Source organism: Zymoseptoria tritici, chromosome 3 (genome assembly GCF_000219625.1).
Source record: "Zymoseptoria tritici IPO323 chromosome 3, whole genome shotgun sequence".
NCBI lineage: Eukaryota > Fungi > Ascomycota > Dothideomycetes > Mycosphaerellales > Mycosphaerellaceae > Zymoseptoria > Zymoseptoria tritici.
In genome coordinates, this window is record NC_018216.1 from 1,190,925 (window position 1) to 1,205,039 (window position 14,115).

A 14,115-nucleotide genomic window follows, 5' to 3' on the forward strand; every position below is an offset into this window, starting at 1 on the left:
ACTGGCAACGTTTTTCGGTTTGGGTCGGCCATCTCGGACCAGGCTGGCAAGACGGGATGCGTTGCTGACGGCGACATTTTTGTGGGGCTTGATACATTGATGTTCTGTCTCTCCGGGCAAAACGCCAGCAGAGTATCATATCTGGTGATACACGCGAAACAGTATATCAGAATTCTTTACATACATGATGCTCCCATCCCTCCACGAACCCGAAAAGCACGCAAAAACGCAACATGATTCTTCGTAACAAGTAAACACTTCCCGGCCGCAAAGGAGCCGAAACCCATCCCCAGCTGGGAGATATTCGTGTCATGCATGTCCTGTCTTCCTCGTTCGCTTGTTCATCATCCTCTCCTCCTGCCTCCCGCCTTTCCTCATCTCTCTCTCTCTCTCTCTCTCTTCTCCACGATCGAAATTACTCATCAAGACCTCAAAGCTCGTCTCTAATCCTCTCCGTAACCTGCTCAACCACCTCCTCAACTCTACTCGCAGCTCCACTCGCCGCCTGCGTAGCCTGCACCCCCAACTCGCTCAACTTGCTATTCGCGCTCGCAACAGCCTCCGCGACACGAGCCTGTACTTCCTCCAAATACGTCTTCTCCTCGCCATATACTCTACTGCTGACCGCCGCGCTCGCCACGCTAGCGTGCTTCTGGGCTTGGTCGAGGACTTCGCTGTAGACGCTGGCGGCGGCGTTGGAGGCGGCTGTCAGGGAGGGTGTGGGTCCGCCGTACATCGCGGCTGAGATAGCGGATGAGGCGGAGGCGCCAATGTCGGAGAAGCTGGATTGTGCTGCGTCGGCGTACCCGGCTGGAGAGCCGTAGACGACGGAGGAGGCGGCTGATGAGGCGGCGTCGTAGGCTGAGAATGCGGCGGAGGATGCTTGCTGGGAGGAAATGTTAGTACGCCGATTGACGATTGTGACAAGTGGTAGCTTACCTCAACATAACCAGCACTTGTTCCGTAGACTTGCTGGCTGGCGGCCTCGACAGCGGCATTCAGCTGCTCGGTGACTTGGTCCAGGATTGAAGGGACCTCCGTGGGTGGGACAAACACAGCCGACACAGCGCTCGCCGCAGACTCGTAGGCTTCGCTCGCATAGCTGGAAGCAGAAGAAGCGACATCGTAGACGATGCTGGAAGCGGAAGATGCGCCATCGTTGACGAAAGTAGAAGCAGAAGAAGCTCCTTCGTCCAGCAGACTCGAAGCAGAAGACAAAGCAGCCGGTGCGCCCGTCGCGTAAGCTGACTGCAGACGTGAATAGACTGAGTCGGTGAAATCTGGCTCCTTGCCAACGATGAGCTCTGAGAACAAGGCGGAAACCTGGTCCCATTGTGCTACGGCAGCGTCAGTCGCTTGAGCGCCATAGGAAGTAATCTGCGAGTACGCAGCATCGGTGAACGGCGGTGGAGCACCATAGATATTCTCACTGGCCTTCGAGACCAGCGCTTCCCAGTTCTCCGATGCACGAGACGTGACGCTCTCAAGGACGGCTTGTTCTGTCGTTTGGGCCGCAAAGGCGGAACTGGCAGAAGCACTAGCTGCTGATAGCTTGCTTCCTGCGATCTCAACTGCATCGCCAAGTTGCTTCTGAAGATTGTCGAGAGTCTTCCCAGCGCCCTTGGACTGCGTTGCAGCCGCGCCTGTGGCAGCTGCGCTCAAGGCCGAGTACTTAGAGCTGGCGTCAGCTAGGTATGCACTGTATGCACTCTGAGCAGAAGCGAGCATGCTGTTCATGCTAGCAGATGCTCCCGTGGTTGCAGTGGGTGCAACTGCGCTGGAAGCAGCGTCTATGAACTCGGAGTATCGGCCGTGAGCAACACCAAGCGCTTGGTAGTATGCAGCCTGCGCAGATGCGAGGTACTGCTGATGAACAGGAGTTGGCTTCGCGCCGACAGCGACCTTGGCACTCTGATACTGTGCAGACGCAGCGCTGAGACTGTCCGACAGCCTGGACGCGGCGATGGAAGAGATGCTCTCGTATGTGCCTTGAGTCTTCGGGACGAAGGCGTTGGAGAAACGTCCATTCGCGGCTTGAACGGCAGCAAAGTACGCTGACTCGACAGACGCGTACATTTGCTCATGCACTGGTGCTGGAGTGCCGGAAACCTTTGCTGAGATGCGAGACATGGCGTTCTCGTAGTGCTGGCCGGCCTCACTCATCGCGTTGCTGTACGCGCTAGTGGCATGAGCGAATGGTGCAGCAGTCACAGGAGTGCCGTAGATCGCGTATGAAGCCGCAGTCACGGCAGATAGATACTGCTCGTGGGCGATGCTGGTTCCTCTCTCGGCAGCATTTTGAGTGGTGCCGAATAATGCACTGCTCGCAGCAGCAAGAGCGCTTTCATACTGCTCGGATGCCAGACTGGTGACACTCTCAACAGTGCCTTGCGTGGGAGCTGCACCCTTCAGTGCGTCCTCAACGGCCTTGGTGAGCTCACTGGCGTAGTCCTGCGCCACGTCCACCATCGACAAGATACTCGCCGAATAGCTGCCGTCACCGTCGACGATATCGTCGTCCAGTATTGGCTCCCGGGCCTCGACGATGACCTGTGCCATTGCTCCTCCCCAAACCTTCTTGGGTGCCTCCGAAGCCTTGCTTGCGATGCTCTCCGCCGAGGCAGCGATCTCCTCCGCATCCGGTAGTGCTGACGATACTTGGCTTGCTACAGATGCTGCAGACGATGAAGCTTTGCTGGCTGGTGGAGCGTCTACGATCGAGGAAGCGCTCTTCGAAGCTTCTGCAACTTTGGCGCTGGCGTCAGAGGCACCTCCACCAAAGACGGCGCTGGATGCAGAAGAGGCGGCATCCTTAGCAGCACTGGAGACGGAAGACGCAGCATCAGTGGCACTGTCTGAGATGCCAGACTCGGTGCCAATGACCTTCTTTGAAATTTCAGTTGCAGCGCTCTCAGCAGATCCAGCCGATGAGCCAACGACTTTCTTGGAAACAACAGAGGCGGCACTTTCGGCGGAGCCGGAGACTTTGCTTGCGGCACCTTGGGCGGAGTCAGAAGCTCGAGACGGAGCACTCTGGGCAGACTTGGACACCTGGGAGGCCGCATCTTGAGCCGATTTGGACGCCTGGGATGATGCGCTCTTGACGGAACTGGAAGCCTTGCTTGCAGCACTTGGGGCAGACTTTGAAGCATCGGATGAGGCACTCTTGGCCGAGCCGGAAGCTTGGGATGAGGCACTCTGGGCAGAGCTTGACGCCCGGGATGCAGCGCTCTCGATGGAGCCGGGCGGCGATCCAACGACCTTGTCCGCAAGAGAAGACGCAGATTCGGAGACTTGACTTGCTGCATTCTCAACAGAACCAGTTGAGGATCCGATTACCTTCTCGGAGAGGGAGGATGCGGCTGACGAGGCTTGGGAAGCCGCGCTCTCTGCTGAGCTGGAGGCCTGGCTCGCGGCTCTCTCAACAGAGCCAGTCGATGATCCCATGACCTTTGCAGAGACAGAGGAGGCGGCAGATGAAGCTTGGCTGGCGACGCTCTCGGCGGATCCCGCCGACGAGCCGACAACAGCCTCACTGGCGCTGGAAGCATACTCTGATGCTTTCGCGGATGCAACGGAGGAAACGCTCTCCGCAGTTCCCTGTTCTTTCCCAACGACAGCTTCCGACGCCTCGGCCACCTTCTCAACGATCTGATCCTTGATTCTCCTCATTGGAGCGGGAATCGTCTTCGTCTCGAAGTCGTCCGATGCATCTGCTGCAGCAATCTTCCACTTGCCGACAGCCTTCAGCCTGCCCAACTCCTTCGCGGTGTCCTCCGCGATCGCCATGCCAGTCTGCTCGATGTCCTCGCTCGCGGCCTTAGCAGTCTTGAGTCCCGGATGCGACTGTGCAGCTTTCTCGATCTGTCCTCTCCATGTCTGTGTCGCTTTCTTCAAGTCGTTGTACTTGCTCCACTCCTTATGCGGAAGCGAGGTAGAGGAGTATTTGCGACCAATCTCGGTGAGTCGAAGTTCTCGGATGTTGTCGATAACCTCGAGCGTGGACTGCACGGCCTTTTCGATGAGGTTCTCGGTCTCGGACTGGGAGGTTTGACGCCATTCACGGACAGCTTGAGCACGGGACTTGACGGTCTGTCCCACAGCGCGGATGGCCTTGACGAGGTCCTCGTTGGCACGTTCAAGGCGATCATCATCGGCGTCTTCGGGGATATCTTCGACAATACCTTGAATGCGAGCCTTGACGGTGTTGAGAGCAGTCTCGGAAGTACGCTCGAGCTGTGTCACGAGAGCTTCGCCAACCTTCCCACCGCTGGTGACCTGGTGTGCTGTAATGTCCTTGATGCGCTCCTTCAAATCCTCAGCACCTTCCTCGACAGCTTTTGCGGTGATCTGCTCCCAGTTCTTCAAGTCATCATGAAAATGCTTCGTTGGGTCGACATCGGGGTCTGGAGTCGGAGCGGAGGAGGCAGAGATGGCACTGCTTGCAACGGACGATGGACTCGCAGTCACGACGCTGGCGGTGGATGAAAGCGAAGAGGCAATGGATTCTGCCATCGAGGACGCTTCGGCCAGTTTGGAAGAAGCCTCCATGCTCGAGATCCCGGCTTCCAGCTTCTTGCCATCCTTGTAACGACCAAGGCGCTCAGTGATGCGCATGAGTTGCGGCTCAACGTTCTCCCCGTAAAGGATTCGGACCTTTGGCCAGATATAACGTGACCAGAACGACCAAAGAACGTTTCCAGCATACTGAGCCTGTGGAAGGGCGGTATTCACGGCGAAGTGTTGACCCTGAACGTACAGCTTCTGAGCGTACGGAGAAGTCTTGCGGTATACCGGCGCAAGTTCAAGCTCCCATATGTCGCTGGCGGAGTTCATCACCGAGTTGTAGTATGGCTGAATGACATCGGTCGCCTTCTTGACGTGAGGTCCCAGAACAGCTTGATATTGCTTGCCCGCCTGTTGCTGCAGCACGTCCAACTGCGGCTTGACTGTCTTTTCCCATTGTTGCTGGCTGATCTTTTGCGCATCAGCGACTCTCGGCGCGGCATGTTTGGTGTAGGCGGTTTGAGCAGGTTGGTATAGGTGGGTATTGAAGCTCTCGTAGTAAGGCTGGGCTTTCTGAACGTATGGCGATAGGTATTGATCGTAGTATGGTTGGGCGTATGGCGTGACATAGTCTTTTGCCTGCAGGTAGGGTTTGCATATCCGCGGTGAGTCGTCGGTGAGGTTCTCGGGAGCCGGACATCTAAAGAAGACCGTAACCAGGGAGTACCAGACAAACAGCTTCAGAGCCTTATCGATCACCCATCCTGAGTAGGTTCTGCTGCCGCGGCGACCTCTTCGCCGCCGCCCTCGCTGGACGACCACGCCATTCGACTGCGTGTTCATGTTTGCCTTGTCGTGTGCCTTGACAGTGGTTTTGTCGATGGCCATGATGGCGGTTGAGGTTGGTTTATTCTTTAGACGAGAAGCTCCAGACTAGTTGAGCTTATTCGAACGCGAAGCGGTGGACGCGCCGGGATGAGCTCCGATAGCAGGCTGTCGAATCGTCGTGCTTTCCTCTCCGAGATGAGGTGAGTGATGACTTCTGATCGGGAAGGAAACAGTGTCTTCGATGTAATAAATCAGGGTGTTCATGCACGGCAGCAGCCATTTTCGCGTGTACACCCATTCTCGCTTCGGCGTGCCCAGACAAAATTCACGTCGACCTTGATTTTGGCTTTCAGTTCACGTCATCCGCGAGCGCCACAAGATATCGGGCAGATATAGGAGAACTGCTAGCAACACTTCTCTCCGGAACACTTCTGTCGAGTAACGAAAAGATATGCAGACAAGTCAATTGTCGTGGCATCTAGCACGCCTTCACTTGGCATCATGACGGTGAAAAGAATCCTTGTCGACGAAACAAACACACGAATATCATTGGTTTGTCTTTTAGAACTAGTTGACCTCATCCCGCACAGGGCCGGGCCTCCGGGAGATCTTTCGACGTTCAGTCCCCGGAGAACAACAACGATGAACCTGGCGTTTCTCCCATGCAATCCACACTAAAACATGACCCTTCATTCACCCTAATCCTCTTGCAGTCCGGTGTCTCGCGGCCGGCAGTCCGTCAACGAATGAGCGAGTCCACATGGCTTGCTGCCCATGAAGCAACCATGTAACTAGACAACATGCCTGTGTCATTTGCGAGCTCGCTGGGGTCTCACCGACTGATGAAGTACAAGAAGACAGACTTGCCATAATCCCACCCTCTCTCTTTTCGTCCAAGCAGCCTCACTCATCATGAACTCCATCCTCCATCTTTCGCTTTTGCTATGCAGCCTATGGTCCCACACGACACAGGCGGTACCTGCAGCCTCGGGTCAAGGTCAGGATCCAGTCCTGACCACTGTCAAGAACACACCTGATCTGTCGACTTTCTACTCCTTGATCCTCAGTACCGGCGGAGACTCCGGAAAGCCAGGGCCCGAACTGGAGGAAAGATTCAACGATCTGAGGCAGGGTCTGAAATATACAGTGCTGGCTCCAACAAATGAGGTCAGCTGATGAAAACCGTGGCGCTGTGTACTGAACTCACACAAGACGTTCAGGCATTTGCGAATGTGGATCCTGCTGTGCTCGAAGAGCTTAAATCACCAAAGCTCTTCGCTTTATTGAACAGCTTTCTCCTCAACCACATCTTGCCAGACGATAATCAAGATCTCAGCTCCACCACCGTCAAAGCGATCGGTGGCTTCACTTTCACATTCGATGCCCAGGGCGGTATCAAAACCAATGAAGGGCTCCACTCCTCCGAAACTCCGCATGACACCCAAGCACACTTGATTCGAGGTGCAGACGGTCAATATGAACGCATTCCGGCTGGTAATGGAGCCGTGTTCAAGATCGATCGCTTTGTCGACTCGTACTTGACCTATCTCGGTGAACAGCTCCCATCGGACACTGGCGACTTTCCGGCAATCGAGGTGAAATCGGGTACCATGGCGGATATCATCTCGAAAGACGGCAACTTTTCGCAGCTGTACGAAGTTCTCAGCCAGACTGATCCAGCATTCCTTGAACGCCTCGGTGTGTCTGTTCAGGACGGGAGTTCGAGCAAAAATACCATATACCTCGCACCAAACAATGCGGCGTTCGCCGTGCTGCCACCAGTGACTATTCCCAAGTCTGAGCAGCCTAGCAACTCGGATTTGGTGAACCATCTTCTCCAGGCTGGCTTTGGCGAGCTTGCCGCGGACTCTCGGAGGGTGAATATCTTGAATGGTCTGAATGTCACTCTGGCAGGTGGGCGAGCCAGTAATGCACGCGTGGATCGCAGGTTGTGCGTCTCGAATGGCTGCGTTTGGGCGACGGAAAGGTGGATTGATCCGGTCTTTGGCCTTTTCTGAGGCGTCCCGGTCGAGAATCTCGCCCAGGATGTTGTGCAACCCTGAGTAGTGATTAGGGTGCGTCAGGCCGCTGTGAAGGTAGTCATGAATGAACGCATGACATGTCACTTCTTCTTGCCCACAAGTCCACTGCGCCGTACTCTTGACACGAACTTTTCCTCTTTCAAATCTTCCTTCCCGATTTCAAAGATGGAGAGATACACGGGCACCATGTCATGCGGACCACACGGGCGAAAGTCGCCAGAGGCCTTTCGTTTCTCGAAGAAGTTTGACAGAGCGCTAGTCAGCGCGGTCTCGAGAGTGGTTTCGCCCTCATCTGTGAGCGCGAGTTTGACCTTTTCCGCCTCCTCGGTTGAGAAGTAAGGCGCAGAGATGTGGTGAACGTCAGTCGTCTGGAGCATTCGCGTTTCGCAAGCCTTGTCCTTTGGGTTGTTGAGATCATAGACCAGAACGCGGATCTTGTACCAGAGGGCGGGGTCCAATTGAAGGTCAGAAATACGCAAAGATGTGGATGCCATGGTTGACATGTCCGAGTGTGGCCTCTTCATATGGCCCATGTCGCAGGTGTTGTGAAGTCAAGAAGAGTAAGAGCAGCGTCCAACGAGGAAGAATTTTCGTACAAATTACATGGGTTCTACTAGAGCATGATGCTTCCGTTGGTACTGTACCATGTTCTTGAGGCCGAAGGTATTGGAATGGTCAGGAGACGTGCTCGATTGTTATGCCTTGCAGGTAAAGCAGGCATACTCTTATACTCGTGACCTCGAGTTGCCGAAGCCTGGCAATCAGTCGTACGACCAAGTGAACAAAGAAAACTATGTTAGATGTCTTGTAGGCGAGCCGTGGGAGTCATTTGGAGCCAGCAGATTTGGGGGCCATGGACTTCACCTTAGTAATCGCGTTATGCCCTTCGCGGCTTCCTCGTCCAGCATCATCATCTCTCAACCGCAGTTCCACAAGTGCCCGCCCAAACACCTCATCTCCGAAGTCACATTCGATCCGAGGGAAGGCGCCATCCTCTACATCGCCTCTGCCATTTTTGAAGACCCGTCGAGCATCCTACCAGCTCCGACACATTCACCGAGCCAATTCGATGATTACCTAGCACCCTGAGGAACGCCCTTGTGGCCTACAACAATCTTTCAGAACTCCTTCAACATGGACGAACCACTCGCACAACCTCCGCCCCTCGACTCGCCGGACATTATGAACGATCCGGCCTTCGCTCCTCCGCAACGCCATGACACAACATCCTCCAAACATGGCAGTGAATCCGGAGGAGAGACATGTCGAATATGTCGCAGCGAAGGCACCAACGAAGAACCGCTGTTCCACCCATGCAAATGCAGCGGAAGTATCAAGTTCGTTCACCAGGAATGCTTGATGGAATGGCTGTCCCACTCTCACAAGAAGCATTGCGAGTTGTGCAAGACACCCTTCCGCTTCACCAAGCTTTACGATGCCAATATGCCTCGGAGTCTACCATGGACAGTTTTCGCGAGAAGAGCCTGTATACATGCGGCAACATTGTGTGTGAAGACGTTGAGAGCCTTGATGGTCGGACTTGTGTGGCTGGTCTTCATACCATATACCGTTCGATGGTCGTGGAGGTGGATGTTCTGGGTCGCCGATGCAGGATGGGAAAGAGAGCCCTTCCTGCGTGACATGCAGGCGAGAGATGTTGCGGCTCAAGCGCAGACAGAGTTCAACGAGACTGGGGTGGTTAGCCAGATCTCCAGAACCATACACATGACTTGGGATCAGATATGGAAAGCTCAAGCTGGAACACCGCTGGAACAGCCGACGACAGATCTGAAGGATATGGTCTCAGATGCTATCTCTTCAGCGCCATCGAACGGAACCGTCAACAGTACAACGCCATGGTCACCGCAGAATGACACCTCGATTCTCTCCTCTTGGACCTATCTTTCGCAGACTACTTCGAATGAACAGGTCAACCGGTGGATACTCGATGTCTTTGAGGGGCAACTTATAACCTGCGTTGTAATCACTGGTTTCATCCTTATCTTTCTCATCCGCGAATGGGTGGTACAACAGCAGCCACTTGTCAATCTGGACGTCGTGAATGTGGAGCAGCGAGAGCGGGAGCGGCTTGCCCGCGAGACTGAGAGGCTCCGGGCGCAAACTCAATTGCTGGATGAGGGGAGAGCCAGACTTCACATGCTCGAGGAACGGGCTCATGAAATCGCAAATGACATGGACAACTCTAGCGCTGAACACCGAGAATATGGAATCTTGTCTGAATTCGTTGGTTGGGAGCAGCTGGCCGTCGAGATGGACAGGGCCAATGCCCATCTGCGTAGGGACGAGGAGGCCGGAAGGACTGAGTTTATGGAAGCAGCGACCAAGGTAGTGAGGGAGGTGCGCTCTGCTGAGAGATCTAGAGTCAGCGTTGCTGATTTGTCCGAGAAGATGTACTGGAAGCTTGCATTCTTTACAGCGGAGGAGCGTTTCGAATGGGAGGGAATATTGGTGTCAGAGTTGAAGCGAATGGACGAGCAGGAGAGCATCGAGCCGCTCCTCCATCAGCAGGAAAGCTCTCAAAAGAGCGTCGAAGCACGTACAGATGTTGCGGAAAGCTCCAGCTCTGGTCGACCTCCAATGCCGACCCGCGATACTTCATTCCGGGCGACACAAGTTCAGCGAATACTTGCAGACGCCGATGGACTCATGGTGGACTCGCTACTCAACAACAGCTCCGATGCCCTTGCTGATGCTGCGAGAGCATTTGGCGAGACAGTGTCTCAGCCTGAGCCTTCACAAGATACTGGTCGCTCTTCGCCCCTGACGGACGACAGCTGGCAACATGTCAGTCGCCCGGAGGCACATCAATTCAAAATCAAACATGTCGACGTCTTCCAAGACAACAGCGACGAGTTGCCCATTACGAATGCTGGACCAGATGCGAAAATCAATATCAAGCGGAAAGGCACTGCTAAGACAAAGACGATTGTGCCAGAGCCGAAAGTCGACACCGCGATCGATGGTAAACTGATCAGCGACGCTGAGCTTAGCCGAAGATTAGGCCAGCCATCGGGCGACGCACCAGCTTCTGGGGCGCCTTCAACTGCTCCTGCGCATTCGGCAGTACCGGCTCTCGAGCAAGATGGCCAGGCCAGCAACCCGTTTCATCCAGAGGGTCCCGAGCCTGATCAGCCGGAAAGCGAAAGTCTCCGTGATCGTGTGGCAAGCGTGTTTCGCGAAGAGTTCGGCCTTGAGGAAGAGGATATCCAAGACCTCCACCCGACAGGTCAGGGACAGATCGGACATTCAGCTGGACCTGCTGTACAGCCGATTATCACTGCACATCCAGCCACAGATTCGCCGACTATGCTGCAACGTGTCTACGACTGGTTCTGGGGTGATATACATCCTGCCGACGCTCAAGAGCCTGCCCTACCACCCGTCGAAGAGCGTATCGGAGAAGGCGGCGATGCGCAAGAGGCACCATTCGTGCCCAATGAGAACGGAGCACTCGCAATCGATGATGAGACCCAAAACAACGCAAACGAAGGACAGCACAATGATCCGGAGGTCGTTCAAGCCGCGCAAGCGGCTGGTTTAGATGCCGAAGCTGTCGAGGATGCCGAAGATCTGGAGGGAATCTTCGAGCTCATCGGGTTCCAAGGTCCAATCATGGGCCTGTTCCAAACGTCCTGCTTCTGCACCGTGCTCGTCGCCGGCTCGGTGTTTGGCGCTGTCGGTTTGCCCTACATTTGGGGCAAACTTGTCTTGTCCATTATTGCATCGCCCGTGCTCTTTCTCGTCCAATCCCCGCTTAGGCTGGCATCACTCGTCGCAGACACCATCATCGATCTGACGCTGGTCTCGCTTGGATTGATGACATACGGAGCAGCTAGGTTGGTGGATCTTATATTTGCGCCCATCGAGATCATATGGCCTGGGATCGATAAGTACGACCATAGCCCTTGGATCCTCAGCCGGGCCAAGTCCACAGCTGTGAACGCTGCCAACAGAATCTTCGATCTGTTCTTGATCAGCGAGCCAGTCGCCGATGTTGATGTCGGTTGGAGTCGAGCCTACCTGAGTGCTTCAGTTCACGCACATGCAAGTCTCACGAGCCTGAAGGACTCCGTCAATGCTGTCGTCAACTACACGGGCCAGACCGTGACTGCGGCAGTGGACTTCATTGCCACAGGCTCGCTCTCGGTGGCATGGGACAGCTCGATGAAAGCACTCTCGCATCTTACGGAACTGCCTGCAAAGGTAATGGCCGGGCTAGACAGTGCTGTGCGATACATCCGCCCGGTGATCAGAGCATTCAGCAGTCTAAAGACGGGCGCGCTCACTTTCGAGACTACCGAGACTGCGATGGATCCATCGCTCGCCTACTGGAGCACAACCGATCGCGGACTGGCGATCTTGACTGGCTATGTTGCGTTGGCGGTCATTGCAGCCATTTACGTCGCGCTCGATACTCCCATCACTAGCACGCCCTCCGGCCAACGCACCGAGAAGGTCATTCGCGATAGCCTCCGGCAAGCAGGTGGTGTGTTGAAGGTCATCTTTATCATCAGCATCGAAATGCTGGCTTTCCCCCTCTACTGCGGTCTTTTGCTCGACTTTGCCTTCCTTCCTCTATTCCAAGCAGACAACATCGCCACGCGCTGGGCTTCTGCTGTCCGCGCACCAGCTACCTTCTGCTTCGTGCATTGGTTTATCGGCACCTGCTACATGTTTCATTTCGCACTCTTCGTCAGCATGTGCCGGAAGATCCTTCGCAAAGGCGTGTTATGGTTCATTCGCGACCCTGACGATCCGACTTTCCACCCTGTCCGGGATGTGCTGGAGCGCAATGTCACCACGCAGTTGCGTAAGATCGCTTTCAGCGCATTAGTATACGGCGCGTTGGTCATCTTGTGCCTGGGTGGCGTTATCTGGTCGATCGGCAAGTTGTTCAACGGCATCTTTCCGATCCACTGGATCTCCACGGAGCCGATACTGGAGTTCCCTTTCGATTTGATGTTGTACAACTTCCTCACCCCTTTACTCTTCAAGCTTTTCAAGCCCTCCAATGCGGTACACTCAATGTACTCCTGGTGGCTGAGGAAGTGCGCGAGAGGTCTGAGATTGTCGCATTTCTTGTTCGACGACCGAAGGAAGGACGAGGAAGGAAGGCATGTGAGGCGATCATGGGTGACGTTCCTTGCGTTGAAGAAAGGAGACGTCGAGAACCCTTCAGCATCGGCCGAATGTCAGATCACACAGGAGGGCGAGACTCCCGAGGTCTTCTTCAAGCGGGACGGGAAGTACGTCCTGACGCCTTGCAACGATCAGTACCGGCCGCCCAAGCCTGGCGAGGCATTCCTGCACGCAGACGACGAGGACGTCTACATCACCGACAAGGAGGGCAAGAAGCACGAACATTTCGCCAAGATCTATGTCCCTCCATTCTTCCGCCTGCGGGTGACCCTCTTCATGGTGTGTCTGTGGGGTTTCTCGGCTTTCACAGGACTATGTGCAACTCTAGTTCCGCTCGTGTTTGGACGACAGATCTTCAACGCCCTCCTGCCCTCCAACGTCCGGATCAATGATATCTATGCCTACTCATTGGGTGCGTACATCATCTGCGGTGTTCTGTTCGCCGCACACAAAGGAAGACAAGGAACCCAATACCTGCGCGAGAAAGCACAAAGCCTTGATCTTCAAGCTCTGGCTACTGTAATGACTCGCTACAGTACCCGGGCGGTCAAGTGTGCCTATGTCTACGGCTTCCTTGGCGTTGTGCTGCCTTTAGTCTTCGCCTTGGTCATGCAACTCTACATCGTGCTTCCACTGCACACCTACCTGTCATCTACCACCAGCAGCGGTCCGGCATCAGCGAATGAAATGGCCGCCGCACTCGCCAACGCCACTGTGGTCTGGACGGATAATCCCAACAGCAACACTTCGGCCTATGTGGACTCATTCAAGAAATACGCCGCAGAGCTCCAGAACGGCACCGTCACGCTGCCTGTGACGGGTCCCTCTGCGACTTCTTACCCCATCAGTGTGGTCGAACATACGGTTCACCTTTTGGCGGACTACGCCTTGGGTCTCCTGTACGTTCGTATCGCCATTCGATTCATCCTGATGGCTCCGACCTCCCGCGCCGCTGAAGCCTTCCGCCGCATCACTGCGGATGGATACTTGAACCCCAGCCCACGGCTTGCGACGCGGTACTTTGTTCTGCCGTGCTCGTTGCTGGCGGCGGTAGTACTCATCGGCCCGCTCGGAATTGCTGGGCTGGGTATGCAGGTTGCAGGAACGCTGGGATGGCAAGGCGGCGTCAGGGGCGCATTGCAAACAACGATCTATCGATACTCGTACCCAATCGTCGCCGGACTGGGCGCCCTGTTCTGGGCGTTCGGTGTGGTAGGGTCGGTAGTCAATAAGTGGAGGGCGAGCGTGAGAGATGAGGTCTACCTGGTCGGCGAGAGGCTACACAATTTCGGAGAAGGCAGGCCACCAGTCGGCAGCCGTAGTGTGGTGAGGAAGGACAGGTAGTGGCAAGGACACTCTTTGATCCATTGATTTAGCGTTGGCGTTTGGAGTAGAAGACATAGAAGATACCTCTCAGCTTACAGAGCTTACGAACAGCGAAGATACTCCGTGTACAGAACCTCCTAAGATTTCGACATGTTTGCCACATTTGCCTCCTGTTTGCAATCACTCTCTGGGTTCCAACCATTCTGCCAAGCTCATGTCTTGCAACAGCATTTCAGCGGTTCTGTGCCACGAT

At 55.1% G+C, this 14,115-nt stretch overlaps 4 protein-coding genes across 4 annotated transcripts; 2 read left to right on the plus strand and 2 right to left on the minus strand.

Moving 5' to 3' along the window:
* Window positions 1-122: 122 nt before the first annotated feature.
* On the minus strand, window positions 123-5,349 carry MYCGRDRAFT_69588 (uncharacterized protein; the record flags this gene model as incomplete). Its single annotated transcript, XM_003854465.1, has 5 exons — window positions 123-886; window positions 940-1,566; window positions 1,774-2,690; window positions 2,967-3,141; window positions 3,619-5,349. 5 exons carry the CDS (start codon window positions 5,347-5,349, stop codon window positions 431-433), a joined length of 3,906 nt encoding a protein of 1,301 aa, XP_003854513.1.
* A 722-nt stretch (window positions 5,350-6,071) lies between these two features.
* On the plus strand, window positions 6,072-6,718 carry MYCGRDRAFT_103650 (uncharacterized protein; the record flags this gene model as incomplete). The annotated part of the gene is made up of 1 exon (XM_003853703.1): window positions 6,072-6,718. One exon carries the CDS (start codon window positions 6,247-6,249, stop codon window positions 6,508-6,510), a length of 264 nt encoding a protein of 87 aa, XP_003853751.1.
* A 62-nt stretch (window positions 6,719-6,780) lies between these two features.
* On the minus strand, window positions 6,781-7,870 carry MYCGRDRAFT_108527 (uncharacterized protein; the record flags this gene model as incomplete). Its single annotated transcript, XM_003854464.1, has 3 exons — window positions 6,781-6,983; window positions 7,084-7,422; window positions 7,506-7,870. The coding sequence occupies 3 exons, from the start codon at window positions 7,868-7,870 to the stop codon at window positions 6,878-6,880; spliced, it is 810 nt and encodes a 269-aa protein (XP_003854512.1).
* Window positions 7,871-8,510: 640 nt separating this feature from the next.
* MYCGRDRAFT_69592 (uncharacterized protein) lies at window positions 8,511-13,972 on the plus strand (the record flags this gene model as incomplete). The annotated part of the gene is made up of 3 exons (XM_003853704.1): window positions 8,511-10,010; window positions 10,404-13,183; window positions 13,385-13,972. The coding sequence occupies 3 exons, from the start codon at window positions 8,511-8,513 to the stop codon at window positions 13,878-13,880; spliced, it is 4,776 nt and encodes a 1,591-aa protein (XP_003853752.1).
* Window positions 13,973-14,115: the final 143 nt, after the last annotated feature.